Source organism: Vombatus ursinus, unplaced genomic scaffold (genome assembly GCF_900497805.2).
Source record: "Vombatus ursinus unplaced genomic scaffold, bare-nosed wombat genome assembly UNPS02014786.1, whole genome shotgun sequence".
NCBI classification, from domain to species: domain Eukaryota; kingdom Metazoa; phylum Chordata; class Mammalia; order Diprotodontia; family Vombatidae; genus Vombatus; species Vombatus ursinus.
The window spans coordinates 31,979,536-31,996,386 of record NW_020954564.1 but is presented as its reverse complement, the minus strand read 5'-3'; the positions used below and the strand labels follow the sequence as shown (position 1 = coordinate 31,996,386).

The 16,851-nt window shown below is 42.9% G+C and overlaps 1 protein-coding gene across 2 annotated transcripts in view; it reads right to left on the bottom strand.

The window, feature by feature from the left end:
* The window catches only part of NOL4L (nucleolar protein 4 like), a 179,790-nt gene that overhangs the window by 114,981 nt on the left and 47,958 nt on the right, over nt 1-16,851 (bottom strand). For both annotated transcript variants that reach the window (XM_027867664.1, XM_027867665.1), the window contains exon 4: nt 3,763-3,872. In XM_027867664.1, coding sequence (XP_027723465.1) covers nt 3,763-3,872 — 110 coding nt within the window. The remainder of the gene's footprint in view (nt 1-3,762; nt 3,873-16,851) is intronic.

Here is a 16,851-nt window from a genome sequence, read left to right as displayed (position 1 = left end):
GAGCAAGGAAGTATACTGAAGTACAGGCCATAATCTGTCTCCCCTGCAAGGCTGACTGGGAAGTCTGAATAGCTTCTATTTTGGGGTGTAATGTGTTTGAGATGTGTGTAGGGGATGGAATTCCACACTGCATGTGTGGTGACTATGAAACCAAATGTCTCTTCCTCATTATAGCCAACCAAGCTTTCTAGACCTTGAGCAACTTATAAAGATAGCCCCAATAGACAGCAGCTCCCTACTTCACAGAATCAAAGAAATTCAGAGTTGAAATCATCATTATAGTTCACTTTCTATAGCTCTTTAAGGTTTATAAAGTACTTTCCTCAGGTAGTCCTAGTGAAGCTGAGATGGGTACTGTTAAGCATCATTATCATCCCTGTTTTACAGATGAGGAGACTTGAGGCTCAGAGAGAAGATCTACCTATATGTTATAAATCTAGTAAAGATCAGTATTGGGATTTAAACCATTTCTTCTAATTATAAAATAGGTACTTTCTTTTCCAGAGGTGAAAATCACAACTCATAAAAGGGAAGTGACTTGTCCATGGTCACACACGGACTCAGTGACAGAGTGGACTAATCAGGTCCAACATCCCCATCTCCGGTTCAACTTTCTTTCGGCCGCACCATGGATTTTTAGGTACAGTTCTTTAGGACTGGTGGAGTGAGGAAAGGGTAAACTACAAAGTACTATGTAAATCTGAGTCATAATAACAACAGTAATAGTAGAGGTCCTTCTCCATTTATGTTTTAGGCTTAATTTCCCAAAGAAAACACCTATTCTATTTAAACTGGGCTTTTACAGAGTGACCTTGGTTCACATGTAAGTAAGACAAGAGGAGGGTAAGGGTAAGGGGTGCACTCGTCTTCTAGGGGTTCTGATTCCACTTCCTCACTTTTGAATGGGTAGAGTGGAAGAATAATGTGGTGCAATGAAAATAACAGGGCCCTGAGTTCATGCCAAATGAGGATCAGATGAAGAAATTGGGGATATTTAACCGGGAGATGAGAAGACTCAGGGGAGACACAACAGCTGTCTTCAAGTATCCGATAGGCTGTTACATGAAAGAGGTAACAGATTCATTCTGTTTGGCCTCAAAGAGCAGCATTAGAAACAATGGGCAGAAGCTGCCAAAAAGCAAATTTAGACTTCATGTCAGGAAGAGCTTCCTAATGGTCAGAGAGGGCTATTAGTGGTCTGGGCCACTTCAGGAGAGAGTGGGTTCCCCCTCACTGAAAGACTTCAAACAGAAGCTAGATGACCATTTGTCAGGGATGTTGGAATAAGGATTCTTCTTCAGGTATAGACTGGATTTTAAGTCTCTCCCAAACCTGAAATTATTAGTTACTATCTTTCTATGGGTTCAGGACTGGGAGCCAATCTTGTATTTTCTGTATGGAAAATGTTATAATCTATCCTCTGCACATGGATACAATGGAACAAGGAGCACTGAGATTACAAAATCATGAGATCTCAAAACTGGAAAGGGCCTCAAAAAGCATCTGAGTCCAACCTGGACCAAATATGTATCAGCGCATCATTCTAGGAGTCAGCAAAGGGTGTGGAAAGAGTCCTGGATCTTTGTCACAAGGGATTGTTCAACCTGGAATGTGTGTGTGTGGTGGTGGTGGTGGTGGAGGGGTGCAGCTTGGATATTATGTGAAATAAAGTCAAAAGGTGTCAATAAAATTGTGTGTGTGTGTGTGTGTGTGTGTGTCTGTCTGTCTGTCTGTGTCTGTGTGTCTGTTTTAAAGAAAACAAACACTGGGATTCAGAGTCAAAAAACTTGATCACTAGTACCAAAACTACAAATGAATTGCCAGGTCCCTTTCCTTTTCTAGGCGTCAATTTTCTCCTTTGTCAACTAATAAAGGTTAGACTAGATAACCTCTAGAGTTCCTTCTCTCTTTTACATTCTATATTCTAAGGCTCCTTTGAGCTTTGACCTTTTATGTTCTGTGTTGTAAGGTTTTTCCCAACTCTGATTGAAAAAGGTAGAAAGAATGCTGGACTTGGGATCAGGAGATCTGGGTTCAAGTCCTTGCTCTAATACTTACTAGCTATACTTCTCAGCTTTGTGACCACAAGCAAATCACATAACCATCATGGAGTCTCAGTTTCCCCATCTATAAAGTGGAAGTGGTAGTAATCCCTGCCCCTTCAGTCTGTACCAGAGCTGTTAAGAGGAGCAACTGAGAAAATGGATGTAAACATACTTTAAAATGCAAGACATGGTTATTTTCCTATGATGGGCCAGGTCACAGTGGAAAAACCTATAAACAAGATGCACCCCCCACCTTGCACTCTGCTGGACATGAAAAGCCAAGCCCTCACTTTGCTGAGGGCTGTAGGGTTGGCTTTGTGAATAGATAGTAAAGTATGTGTGCTTTTTTTTTCTTTTTATAGCCTGTTTCCAGGGTGCCCTGAAAAGCCCTGAATAAACCACAGCTGGGGAGGCTTGGACAGCTTGGGGGCCCTAGAGCATTTTCAAGCCATCCTCTGAGGTCCACTCTCCCAGTCTCAAGCCTCTAGAGTAGACCATACTTCTCCTGACTCCCTGAGGAAAAGAGCGCACAGAAGTGCTCAGAGTCTCCTCTTTCATTCTGTCTCAGATGAATGAGGCAGTGAGGGGTAATGGAAAGAATACCATGCCTGGAGTCAGAAGGCCAAGGTGTGAATACTGCCTCTAACACTTATGAGTTGTTCAATCAGTAGGAAATTCACTTCACAAATTCAAAGTCACAATTTCGTTATCTATAAAATGGGTATAATAATACTTGTACTGCCTTATAGGTTGGCTGTAAGAAAAGCGCTTTTAAAGTGTAAAGCATTATAGCAGTGTGAGTTTTTATTATTACTGTTATAAGACAGAATTATGGTTTAATAATAGCTAGCATTTATACAGTGTTTTAAGGTTTGCAAAGCATTTTACAAATACCATCTCTTTTGATCCTTACAACAATCCCATGAGGTAGTTGCTATTGTTATCCCTATTTTACAGATGAGGAAACCGAGGCAGAAAGAGGTTAAGTGACTTACCCTGGGTCACTTAGCTAGTAAGTGTCTGGGGCTGGATTTGAACTCAGGTCTTTCTGACTCCGGGCCCAGTGCTCTATCCACTGCAACACATAGCTGTTCAGTGGAAAAAACACCAGATACCTGGGCATGAGTTCTAGTTTTGCCACTTACTAGGTATACGGCCTTGAGCAAATTTTCTCATCTATAAAATGAGAAGATGCAATAAGATGTCTTCTGAGGTTCCTTCCAGATACGATTCTGTGATTGCTAAGTCTCCTTCTAGCTTTAACATTCTATGTTTCAAGGTCCCTTCCAGGTTTCACACTCTATGTTCTAAGGTCCCTCTCAGCTCTGACACTTGTTAAAAGGCAAACTGAATACTCAAAATTCTAACTTCCTGATCCCTTCTTATTAATAATTGTCTGAGAAGGTATGCAGAGGTGGGTGGGAATATGAATTCCGTGGATTTCACTGGAATAATTCTCCTCCTGACCATCAGGGAATTCTGCCCAGCAGACCAGTTAACTAGGAATACATTCCTCCCTTGCCTTCTTCCATGTCTTTTAGCTTTGACTGTCTTTCCAAGATAACAGACTAGCAACCTCTTCGATTTTCAGTCAGTCTTCACAGGCCTTGGTCTTTTGTCTCTTTTAGGGTGATACAATGTACCTGGCAGGTCCAGGGAAGGGAGACATTTCTGCCTGATGTTCTCTAACCAACCCTCTCTGAAGATGGCTACTCACCTGCTCCTGGGAATTCATTACCCGTAGCTTCATCTGCTTCAGGTATGTCGAGGTGAGGGGCATGTTGTAGTCGATGATCCCAGAAACCAGAGGGGAGGGAGGCTCATTTTCTGAAGGAAAGAACAAACCAGAAGCCATTTATAGCCCGTACTAAGGGCTCCAGGAGCCTCCACCTCAAAGGAGGCATGAAGCCACTGATGCCTAAGAATGCTTCATCTTCACTCTCAGTAGACTCAGTGGACTTTGAGAGAAAACCCATGCTATTCACACAACTCTCATTTCTATAATCCTTTAACATGGGTGATACACTTTCTTCTTAACCATCACTGGGCTTAGTACCGTGTTATCATCCCCATTTTACAAATGGGGAAACTGAGGCTTAGAGAAGGAAGTGGCTTGCTCATGATAACATGGCTAGTGTTGAAGTGTTAAAGGTGAAACTCGGTTTTTGCCTTGGACAAAACTGAAGTAACCATTTTAAACTTAAGTTATTCATTCAAAAAACATTGTTTGCTTTATGGGGAGCCCTATGCTCTGGGAAAAGACACAAAGATAAATAATAAGTCACATTTCTGTGGTGTATTAATATTTTAAAAATGCTTCCCTCACAACAGCTCTTGAGTGAAAGTATTATTAACCCCATTTTATGGATAAAAAGACTGAAATTCAGAGAAGTGAAATGACTTCCTCAAAATCACACAGCTGTTAAGTGGCAGAATCAGGATTTGAATCCAGATCTCCCAACCTCAAGTCCAACTCTCTTCTGTGCAAACAGCGCTTACCTTTTTCAATTCAATTCAACAAACACTTCTTAAGTGCCTACTACGTGCCGGACACCGGGCTAATCACTGGGGAAACAATGAGAGTCCCCTGACTTCAAGGTGTTTATAATCTTGTACGGGGTTATGATTTGTACACAAACATACACTAACTACAAAATAACCATAAGGTAGAATAGCCTATAACAGCATTAGGCTTCCTGGAAGAAGTAACATTTGAGCTAGTATTTGAAGAATGAATGGAGAAAATTTCAAGAGATGGTGATTGGGAGAGAAATCAATTCAAGGATAGGGAAACAGTACAAGCAAAAGCATAGATGTAGAAAGACAAGGGGCATGCAGGGGGGATAAAGAGTCTAGTTTGGCTGTTGCAAAGCGTACATGAAGGGATGTAGCACCAGATAGGAAATGATACAGTAGAAAGAACACTAGATTCTGGAGAATGGAGTCCACAGGCACCTTATTGAGCCTCAATTTTCCTTAAATAAAATGGGAATCTTGTGAAGAAAGTGCCTCATAAACCTTAAAATGCTGCAGAATAGTAAGTTGCTGTTATTATAAGGCTGGCAAGGTGGGAACCTGGCAGGAAGCCTTGGATGTCCGCTTTGGGACTTGAGGCACTATTCAGTAGGTGGTGAGAAGCTACTGAAGGGCTCTGAACAGCCCTAGAGCTATTATTGTAGTCTCTATCTTGGTCAAGTGAGGTTGCAGAGGAAAAGTCATGAGTCAAGGACAACTCCAAGGTTAGCTGCCCATGTATTGATTAGAACTGAATTACCAAATGTAATGAAACACATCCCAAGTGCTCAGTGGGAGAGAGGGGAGGGTAGAGCGCTGGGCTCTCCTTTGGATTTTAGCTCCATCCTCCCACTTCCACAGGGTTGGGGGACTGACCCCTTATCAGCTTCTACCCCCTTTCTCTCAGGCCAAGCAACAGGTAGTAGGAAAGAAATACCCTTCACACTCCAGTTTCCCCTCCACCTCCAGGCCTGGGCTGAGAGACTAACGAAAGGAGCAGACTCTAGTAGAAAGATTCCTGGACCTGGAGTCTGGAGATGAGGGCAAAATCCCTGGTTGTGCTATTGATTAAAGGGAGTGTGGTATCATGGATAGAACACTGGAATTGAACTCAGGAAGACCTACGTTCAAATCCTACTTCTGAAATTTTACTAACTGGGTAACCTTGAGCAGGTCACTTAACTTCTCAGCCTCAGTTTCCTCATCTATAAAATTAGGATGATTATACCTATAGCACCTACCCCACAGGGCTGTTGAAAGACTCAAATGAGATAATGTATGTAAGACACTCTGCAAACTTAAAAGTGCTATCTAAATGTCAGTTTTTATTATATTAGTGATCTGGCTGAGCAAGCCTCTTCAGTTCAGTCCAATGAAAAGAAGTCTCAGTTTGGAGCCAGAAGACATGGGTTTGAATTCCATGCTTACATGACCTTGGGCAAGTTACCAAGACTCCTCAGACCTTAGTTTTCTCATCTGCAAAATGAGGGAGGTGGATTAGAGGGCACCTGAGTGCTCTTCTAGCTCTAAATCTACGATTCTGTGACCAATCAGCCTCAGTTTCCCCACCAGCAAAAGAAGGACAATATCATCTTTCTCTTCTTGACTACTTGTATCATATAGTTGTTGAGATGGTCAAATGAGATAGTATCTATGAAATCTAGTTATAAATTATAAATCACAGTGGAATATCTAAAAGCAAGCATTATCTCCCCCCTTCCCCCTAAAAAAAAAAAACCACCTAAACAACAACAAAACCATGCATCCTCTGGGCTTTTCTTGATTTATTATCTTCCCCATCAGTTAGGTTAAAAATTTCTTGACTCCTCCCTTTTCTACCCACTAGTTACTGTATCTCACCTCTTCTATATTACTGTCCAAAGACATACTCAAGAGTGGAAGAGAGACTGGTGCCCTCATTAGGGCTATTAGCAGCAGCTGCTACCTCCCTGATTCTAAAGTCTAGTTTCAATACAAAAGACTGATTGTTCCCATCAACCCAAGGGCTTTCCAGAAGAACAAGGACCTTTTTAAAGCCTGAACTAAGTAATCCAGAGTTCCCTCCTGAAGCTAATAGCTTCATCAGTTCAAGGATCTGATATTTCCCCAATATGGACACACCTTCCACAAACACATGTCACAGCTAAGCTGTGAGTTGGCATGGTAAAAAAAAAACAAAAAAAAAAACAAAAAAAAACAACAACCTGTGTCATCTCATTAGCCTCTCCACACTTACCTACGATGGTCTTCAAACAATAGACGAATGGTCTGAGACTAGACTCAAGCAAAAAGCCTTTCCCATTTTTAAAGATGTGATACAGGTAGTATTTGATTGATGTAGCCTGGAGTTCTAGAACGCTATGCCAATGGTTTACAGAAAGACCTTACTGGAAGTCTCCTCCGCAACTGGATGTCATCATAGACTTAAGTCTTGGCTACTTCCCAAAATTCTTATACTATAATATAATTATATATTAATTATATATATTATATATTATATTAATATATAATTATACAAATAATTATACTACCAGGTCACTCACTTATCTGCATAGCTGTGGATGCCTTTTTGGGGGTAAGGGTGGGAGTAGAGACAGAGTTGGTTTGGATCCTGGCTTCTGACATTGATCAGGTGATCAATACACAATACACAATACATTCTTCCATATTCCACATACCATTCTTCCATATCTAGGGTCACGGTCTCCCAACCTTTGACGGCCAACATCCTGGAAGTCTCTGATATAGGCAATCCCAGCAGAACAGGAATATTTGGGTTCAGTTTCAGAAGTTATTATCTCCTGCTGACACAGTCATCACTGCCCAAACTCTTCAATATTTTCCATGCCTAAGACTACAGGTGGCTCATACTCTAGCCTGGTGTATAAGATTTACTTCCCCAGGGTCAAACCTAACTCAGAGGAACAAAAACACAGACACACAAGGAAGCCACCAAGGAAACACAAGGCTCCCCAGAGCTGTTCAGCTCAGACATGCAGGGATCTCACATGACTAATTCTCCCTTCTATCAGTACGCTCGGTTCTGCAGCTACCAAAAAAGGGCCAATTTAGCCCAGAGGTAGTGAGTCTCATTGCTTCTCTCTCCTGCCCAAAGACAGAATGAAGAATGGAAGAGAGGCTGGCTCCCTCCTTAGGGCTATTGGCAGCAGCTGCCACCTCCCTGATTACATAACATCTAGATTCAATACAAAAGGGTGCCTGCTCCCTTTCTAAGGGTCTTCCAGAAAAGAGGTGTCAAACATATGGAGTGCAGAACCAGATAAAAATGTAATTGGGAAATATTTAACAAAATAATTAAGAACAAAATAGAATATAAATGTTAATATGTGGTTTTCTCTTTTTTTGTTTTTTTAGTGAGGCAATTGGTGTTAAGTGACTTGCCCAGAGTCACACAGCCAGGAAGTATTATGTGCATGAGGCCGGTTTTGAACTCAGGTCCTCCTGACTACAGGGCCGGTGCTCTATCCACTGAGCCACCTAGCTGCCCCTAATATGTGGTTTTCTAAGTTAATATGTAGCTTATAGGGATTCTTTTTAATGGTTTAGTGGTCCCCATTTTTATTTGAGTTTGATATCACTGCTGCAGAAGAACAAGGGTCTTATTAAGCCTGAACTAAGTAAATGGTCCAGAATTCACTCTGGAAGCTAAAGAATTAGAAAGAAATGTCCTAAGGACCAAAATAGGTATATTGCATCAAAACTTTAAATGTTCTCACCAAGGGTGTCATTCACAAGAAAAAGATGACTGTACTTTTAGATAATGTTACCCAGTGGAAAAAGCTGCCTTATTAGATAACAAGGAGTGTGATCGTGAATGATCCAGCAAGCATCCCTAGTGAGAAAGAGGAGAGCTTCTGGAGATGTATTTCAATATCTCTTTGCCAAACGAGATAGAAACCAACTCAAGGGCTGGATATGTTACAGAACTTCACAGACAATCAATGGTGCAGAAATTTCCCTCAGACCCAGCCAAGCTAAACCTACTCCATCACCTAAAATCAGAAAGAATTAATGAATCAATGAAAACTGACCATAGTACTTCCTGCATTTTCTCAGGACCAGCCACAAGGCGGCAACTTTGGAAGCAGTTTTGTGGGAGGAGGGGAAAGCTTGGAGATGCCTTCTAAGGCTCCCTCCCAGCTCTGATAGTCTAAGATTTTATATTTATTTTGTCTTTAGGGATCTATGACTTTATCTATGGGCAGACCTTGCTTCACTGATACAGATTACAACCTCTTCCAGATATTTGCAGATAATTTTCATTAATTTCTAGGGCCAAAAAACTCATGACCTAGTGGCCAACCTTCTGATGACAACCTTCTGATGATCATCATCATCATCAATAATAATAATAATAATAATAATAATAATGATAATGATAGCAGTTATATAGATCTTACTACGTGCCGGATACTAGGCTAAGCACTTTATAGCTACTATCTCACTTGATCCTCACAACAAAAGGTGATATTATTATCTCCATTTTACAGATGAGAAAACTGAGAAAAACAGAGGTTAAGTGACTTGTCTAGGATCACACAGCTAGTAAGTATCTGAGCTTGAATTTGAACTCAGGTCTTCCCGAGTCCGGGCCCAGACCTTTATCTACTATACTAGCTGGCTGTCCCAACAAGCACAGATTGACAAAAAGCAGTCATTTCATCCACCTATACAATAGTTCACAAAACATTATAAATAAAAGAATAATAGCAGTACATTGACTTGTCCCAGGACCATTTCTATCTAAATTCCGTTTAAAATGTAAGAAGAACAAGATAATGCTGTACAGTGGCTGAGAGAAGCAGCACAAGGGTATGAAGAGAGGGAGAACCAGTCTCAGTGCCAGGAAGATCTGAGTTCAAATTCTGCCTCCAACACATGACGGCTCTGACTCTGTGTTAAGTCACTTAACCTGCCACTGCCCCAGACAACTCTAAGGTTATGAGCTGTAGAGCAGGTTTCACAGTGGTAAAGGGCATTTCCTCACGGATAGCTTCCTATAACGCAGTAGCTAAGTGAAGCAGTGGATAGAGTGCTGGGCCTAGAGTCAGGAAGACCTGAGCTCAAATCCAGCCTCAGACACTCACTAGCTGGGTGACCCTGGGCAAGTCATTTAACCTCTGGCTGCCTCAAATAAGGATAAAAATAGCACCTACCTCCCAGGGTTATTGTGAGGATCAAAGGACATGATATATTTAAAGCACTTAGCACAGTACCTGGCATATAGTAGGTGTTATACAAATACTTATTACCTCCCTCCAAGTAACATCACAGCTCTGGTAGGGAAACTTATTCATTAAATGGCATTTATATAGTACTTTAAGTTCTACAAATACCTACATTATCTCATTGGCTTCTTATAATGATTCTGTTAGGTGGGTACTGCAGATATTATTATTCCCACTATTTCAGATAAGGAAACTGAGGCACAGAGAGATTACGTAACTTGCCCAATGGTACATAGCTAGTAGTTACCCAGGCTAATCTAAGGACCACAAACACAAAGCTTGTGTCCTACTGGCATAGCCCTTGAGAACTCAGAGGGAAGGTCTACACCACAAGGGATCAGGGAACAGTTTAAGTAGAAAGGTCCTGGGGTAAGAGTCTCAGCAAAGGCTTAAGTCCCCACTTCACCTCCTGGTTCTAAGTCTACATTCTTTCATCGACCTAAATGACCCAGGGGTCCTCAGGTATCTCTCAGGAGAATGACGGTAGAGTCTGGCAGCCCTGGCATTTCTCACCCTGACTTCCTGTTTGCTTTCAGCCCTTGTTTATGCTGTTTACGGGGAATGGAGAATCAGGATGCAGGGTCCTGGACTGTCCATGGTTCGAAACAGACAAGGAAAGGATACCTTTCACAAACCTAGAAGGCAGGATTCAGGGGCTTCTTCTAAGCTAAGCATAAGCAATGTCCTTGTCCTAGTTTGAGTTAGAAACAGCCCAGGCGAACCTCCCCTTCCCCAGGCCTTCACTCCCCAAATGACCTTTCACCTTTCTTGCCCAGTGCTGGATCAACTCCAAAAGTCAAACAAGCCCAGTCTGGCCCTGCTGGGAAACATCCCTTACCTCTCCTAGGACAGTGGATGAAGGTTAAGGGAGAGAACATTGGCAGTGAAGCAGCAATGAGAAAGAACACCAATCTCTAATGGCCAGAGGGACCATGAAAAGTGCAAAGATCAGGGTGTTGCTGTTTGGTCAGGGTAGCCAGGGCCTGCAGAAGAGTCCCTTCTGCCTCTCCTGCCCCACCTGTGTGTTCCAGGTGTCCAGAGCTGGCTAATGCCTCCTAGGTATTTTGAGGGGATTTTATATTTAGAGACAATTCTCTTGTCAGCAGGAGAGAGGGGAGGGAGAGGGAAAGAGAGGGAGAGAGACAGAGACAGAGGAGAGGAGAGAGAAAGGTGGGGTGAGAGAGGAAGACAGAGAGACAGAGAGAGACAGAGACAGAAGAGGAGAGGAGAGAGAAAGGGAGAGAGACACAGAGACAGAGACAGACACAGAGGAGAGGAAAGGAGAGAGAAAGGGAGGGGGAGAGAGAGACAGAGACAGAGAGACAGAGAGACAGAGAGAGAAGAGGAGAGGAGAGAGAAAGGGGGGAGAGAGAGAGACAGAGACAGAGGAGAGGAAAGGAGAAAGGGAGGGAGGGAGGTTGAGAGACAGACAGAGAGACAAAGACAGAGAGAGAAGAGAGAAAGAGAGGGGAGAGAAAGGAAGGGAGGGGGGAGAGAGAGAGGAAGAGAAAGCAAAAGAGATGAGAGAGAGAGAGAGACAGAGAGAGAAGGAAAAAAAGAAAGAGAAATAATTTAATTCTGTTGCCCTCCCCAATCAAGATAGGGCCACAAAGAGTACATGTTGACATTTTCTGTCCTGACAGTTTCCTTAAATCCCTTTTTCTGGGGTTTCCAAGGAACAAGAAGTGGAAAAGAGGGTGAGAAGCAGTGTGATACAGGAGGAAAAACATTTGCCTTGGGGTCAAAAGACTTGAATTCAGAGCCGCCTCATTCCACTTTGGGACAGTTCTTATGATTATAAAGATTTTCCTTATATTAAGTGGAAACCTGCCTCTCTGGAGCTTCCACCCCTTGTACTGCCTTCTGGGGCCAAGAAGAACAAGTGGGCCTCAGTTTTCTCATCTGTAAAATGAGGGGGTGGGAGGTTAACTAGATGGCTTCTGAGGTCCTTCCAGTTCTAAATCTTATAAGCCTACATCAGATCCTCTTCTACAGGGTAGCCAGACCCAGAGGCATTTGAAGACAGTGATCCTGCCTTCTCTCTAGGATAAATACCCCTGGCTCTTTCAAACCAGTGTTCCTATGGCATTATCTCCAGTCTGTTCACCAACAAGATTCCTCTGAATCTTCAAGTTGAGCCTTCGCTTGTCAATATTCCTCTTAAAATGTGATTTGTAGGATGGGGAGGATTTGGTCATTAGCAATCGAACTGCACATATTTCTAACACATTATGCCTTGGTTTGCACCTAGTACTGTTCAAATTGATTGTTTTTTAAACCAGGCCTACGATTTCATTGATAAAGGGAACTTTTGATAAAGAAGCCCTTTTAACCAATTCAGAGCAGAACCTGCTCTGCAACTGAGTCTTAAAAGTTGCCTGGGGTATTCAGAGGCTAGGTGGCTTGCCCAGAGTCATAAAGACAAAATATGTCAGATGGGACTTGAGCCCAGGTCTCACTGACTCCAGAGCCAGTTTGATATCTACTATAACATGTTGCTATGGGGTACCCCAAAAGTGCAACATATAGTCCCTCTTCATAAATCATTGGACCTGGAGCCAGGGAACCAAGGTTCAGGTTGTGGCATTTCTATGTGATAGGTATATGATCTTAGGTAATACGCTTTGCTTACCTGGGTCTAAATTTACTAATTTGGCTAACAGGAATAATAATACTTCCTGAACCACCTCAGAGGGCAGAGATAAGGAAAGGTTCTATAAGCCTGTGTTAGTATGACTGCCAGGGTTTACAATGTCATCTGCTCAGAGCTCTCCACCTCACCTATCTCAGCTACAAAGGGAGAATATGCAGGCAAAAAACCCATCCTTGTGTAAGAAACCTTAGAATTGGGATCCATTCTTTGGTTCTCCCTCATTTATTAGGGTGATGGCTTTGACAGGGAAAGCTCTGTTACCTGAGGTAAAGAAACGAAGTTTATTCAAAGGGTAAGGACCTGATGGGCACAATGGGGAATTAATCCACCCTTTCTCCTGACAGGAGCACACTGGACTGAGGTTTCTCTGCTGAACCCACAAGGTTTATTTATATTCCAGGGATTTCTCAGCTCCAGCTTCCTCCTCTCTCCTTTTTCCTCTTCTCCCTCCCTCCCTGCAGAAGGTGGGGGAAATGAGCCACTCACTGCATGATACCCCCTCCCTCCTCTCCATAAAGATCATTTGGAGAGGGAGTCAGCAGCCCCAGGAGACCTCTGGAGCCTTAATTGGGGAGTGGGAGGATGAGGACATCATCACGCTGACGATCTCCAGAGCCCTGGAGAGGTGGGGAGGTGGGAGGGGGAGGGGAACGGGAGCATCCTCCCCATGCCACCTCCTGCTAGGAAGCTTGGCTGCCAGAGGGGAAATTGAACTGGAATGAAGCTGGCAAAGGGCAGGAGAGAGTACTGCCGCAGACCCTGCCTCGAGGATCCCTGCTGTTGAAGTGGGAGGGAGACAGAGGGTATCTTCCCCTTAGAATTGCTACAGAGCAAAGCCTCCTTCCTAGCTGACGCCAACCTCTCCTAGCCCCTTTCCTCCCCCAGAACAGGCTCTGTGTCTGACACAGCCAGTTGCTGTGGAAATGATTAGGATGTGAAACGGAGGGTGACGACTCCAGGCAGGAATTAAGCAGTGGGAGAAGATGCCCTCAGGACTAAGACCCTGTTTTTGAAAAGACATCCTGGAGGAATAAAAGACTGCCTAGGCTAGAAGTTCCTAAAGGAAAGAAGCTGTGGGGTGTGGTCAACAGACCAGTGGACCAATATGGGTCCCAATTCTAGTGATTATCATCACCCCAAAACACACATACACACACACTTACTAGCTGTGAGACCATGGGCAAGTCACTTCCCTTTCCTGGGTCTTAGTTTCTCCATCTGCCAAGTGAAGGGGTTGGATTAGATAATAATAATGATAATAATAATAATAATAATAATAATAGCTCATCTGTATACAGCACTTTAAGGTTTTCAAAGTGCTTTATATACCTTAACTCATTTGATCCTAACAGCTCTGTGAGGTAGGAACTATTATTGTCCCACATATTACAGATGAAGAAACTGAGGCTGGGAGAGGTAGTTTTGTCCAAAATCATAGCTAGTAAAAGAAATGAAGAGGATTTCTAAGGTCCCTCCCAGTTATGACAACCTGTATTCCTTTTTTGGCAAGCAGTATAGCAGTAGTAAAAAGAACACTGGTCTTTAACTTAAGAGACCTGGCTTTGAGTCACTTAGCATGTAACACTGAGCAAGTCACTTACTTAACCTCTTTTTAGTCTCAGTTCCTCTATCTGTCAAATTGGTATAATTGGACTTGAACTCTGCCTCCAATGGCTGTTGTGAGGAAAACACTTTGGAAATCTTAAAACATTGTAGGAATACGAGTGATATTATTTTTATTACTACTACTACTACCACTACTACTACTATTAGACATATGCTAAGGTCTGTCTTCTAGCTCTGACATTTTATGCTCTAAACTTTCTTCTGATATCCTAAAATCTCATCTTCCAGGGCCAACATTCTATGCCTCTATGTCCCAGCTACCAAGGAAATGCATTATACAACCGACCAAAATGTGTATACAAAACCCTGCTTTAGTTCAGACAAATTTTGGAGCAGGATGGTGTTAGGCTCACCCATGTAGCATTGTGCCAATCAATGCCAATGCTTGGAGATGGCCAGGTATATTTCTCATCACAACTCGAGGGTCCCACTTAGCACATGCCAATGCATTCTGGATCCAAGCGTGGGGTTTCAGAATTTCCCAGGGGATATCAGCTGCTTTTACAAGAGATTTATTTCAGCGCCTCACATGGCAAGAGCTGGTAGATGGGCCTGATGGGAGGTAATGGCCTAACTGCTCTCAGGGGAAGGAGAGTCATTGGACGACTGTAACTGGGCTGGTGTCAGAAGTTCCTAATGTGCTGTTTCCCAGGCCAACTAAAATGAAATGAAAACCCCACAGGTCTCCTTCATGTACTGTTTCCTTTGCCATTCATTTTGGTATAAGATTTTTATCTATGATGGTAACAATATTCTTTGTGTCACTTGCAGCAGAAACCACTTAATCAACACCTAAACAAATGGGCCATCCTTCGTTCAGAGCCAGAGCCCACACTTCAAACAGGGGCAAAATTGCCCCTGACTCTATCAACCTTCCCTGGGCTGGGTGCCAGTGAACAGATTTGGCACAGAGCACTTGGGGGAAGCTAAACCCTAGATGAATGGCCCACCTGGGCTCCATTCTCAGGGAGACTTCCTACATGCACCAGCTAAATTTATTGGCCCGTTTTCCTGTGCCAAAGCCACCTGCAAGCAGACCCCCAAGATTTAGTGGGGGCCTCTAGGGAGGCTGGGGGGAAAACAGGGTGCAGGGACTGCGGGCAGCTCACTCAGCAGATACAGGGTAGAGTTTGTGAACTGGAATGCTAGGAGTGACCCCACTTACCTTCCTGTTACTGGAGGTAGCTTAGAGTCAACAACAACAGCAACAACAACCACCACAAATATGTATTTATTAACAGTTTAAGAAGGCATGTCCCCAGCTCATCTCTGCCTACTGAAATCCTATGCGTAGTTTAAAGCCTAGCTTAAATGCTGCCTCCTCCGGGAAGCCTTCCCGGACAGTTCATAAAATAATTAGCCAATTTACAGTCTCAGAACTGGAAGGGAATAATTTTACAGATGAAACCACAGAGGTTACAAGATCACCAGATCACAGAGTTAGAGTCAGAAGAGACCTCAGGGGCCATCTAGTCTAACCCCCTCATTTGAGAAGGCAGAGAACGGAGTCCCGAAGAGGTTAAGTGACTTGTGATGATATTTGTAAAGTGTTTAGCACAGTGCCTGGCACAGAGGAGGTGCTAGAGTAATCTTTATTCCCTTTCCCTTGCCCAAGGTCACACAGAATCCTAGATGGTATGGCTGGGATCTGAAACCGGTCTTCTAAGCACAATTTCAGTGGTTTTTTTCCTCTACACCACACTGCCTATGATCTCTCCTCCACAAGTCTCTCAAACACCTTTGCTTGTACTACTCTGATTGTCAAGTTACCAAGCATTTGTTATGTACCAACTGTATGCCAGTGCTGGAGATACAAAAAAGGGCCAAAAAAACCAGTTCCTGTACAAGTCTTTATTTTTTATAAGTCTTATCATACTAGTCTTATGTCTTATACCCTTCATACCTTATTTTCATATTATAAATATCTCTGTGTGTGGCTTATCTTCCACTGGAAATAATAAGTTCCATGAGGGTGATGATTGTATCTAATTTAATCTGAATGTCTCCCCATACTGCTCTGTTCCCAGAAGGCAATTAATAAATGTTAGTTGAGTTGAATTAAGCACCTACTATATTCAAAGCATTGTGTTGAGGCAATACAATGAATGATTAGTAAGGAAATGAAGTCACAGAGCATTGACTGCTCATTGAAGATAATCCAAATTCCTCAAGACCCTCCTGAAATATAGTCACAGCCTACCTTGCCAGTCTTATCTTCCTCTTCATAGACTTTATGTACCAGCTGAAATAGACCAACTTTCCCTTTCCCTCCCCTGCTCTCCCACCTCCAACATGACCTCGGCTTTCCTTCCTCAGTAGTGCCTTTGTTCACAATATTCAGTCTCTCTACGCCCAGAATGTCTTCTACCCCATCCAAACCTCTTCCCCTTCTCTGCCTATTAACATCCTACTCACCTGTCAAAGCCCAAATCAAAAGGCACCTCTTCCAGGAAACCTTCCATGATTCCCTCAGCTGAAAGCAGTCTTTCTCATTTTATTTAATAGCATGTTTCACTTTTTACATTCAAATTTATGCTCTCTTTATCTGTGCCTGTCTAATTATCCCTACTAAACTTTATAAACTCCATGACAGTCCTGTCTCAGTCTCTTTATATTTCCCTTACTACCCAGCACAGAGCAATAAGTCGGTGCTGAATGTTTGCTGAATGAACGAATCTGCAGTCCTTAGAATCATAGAATCCTAGAACTGGAAGGGCCTTCCAAGGTCACCTCCTCCAATGCCTCCCAAACAGGAGCATTGGTC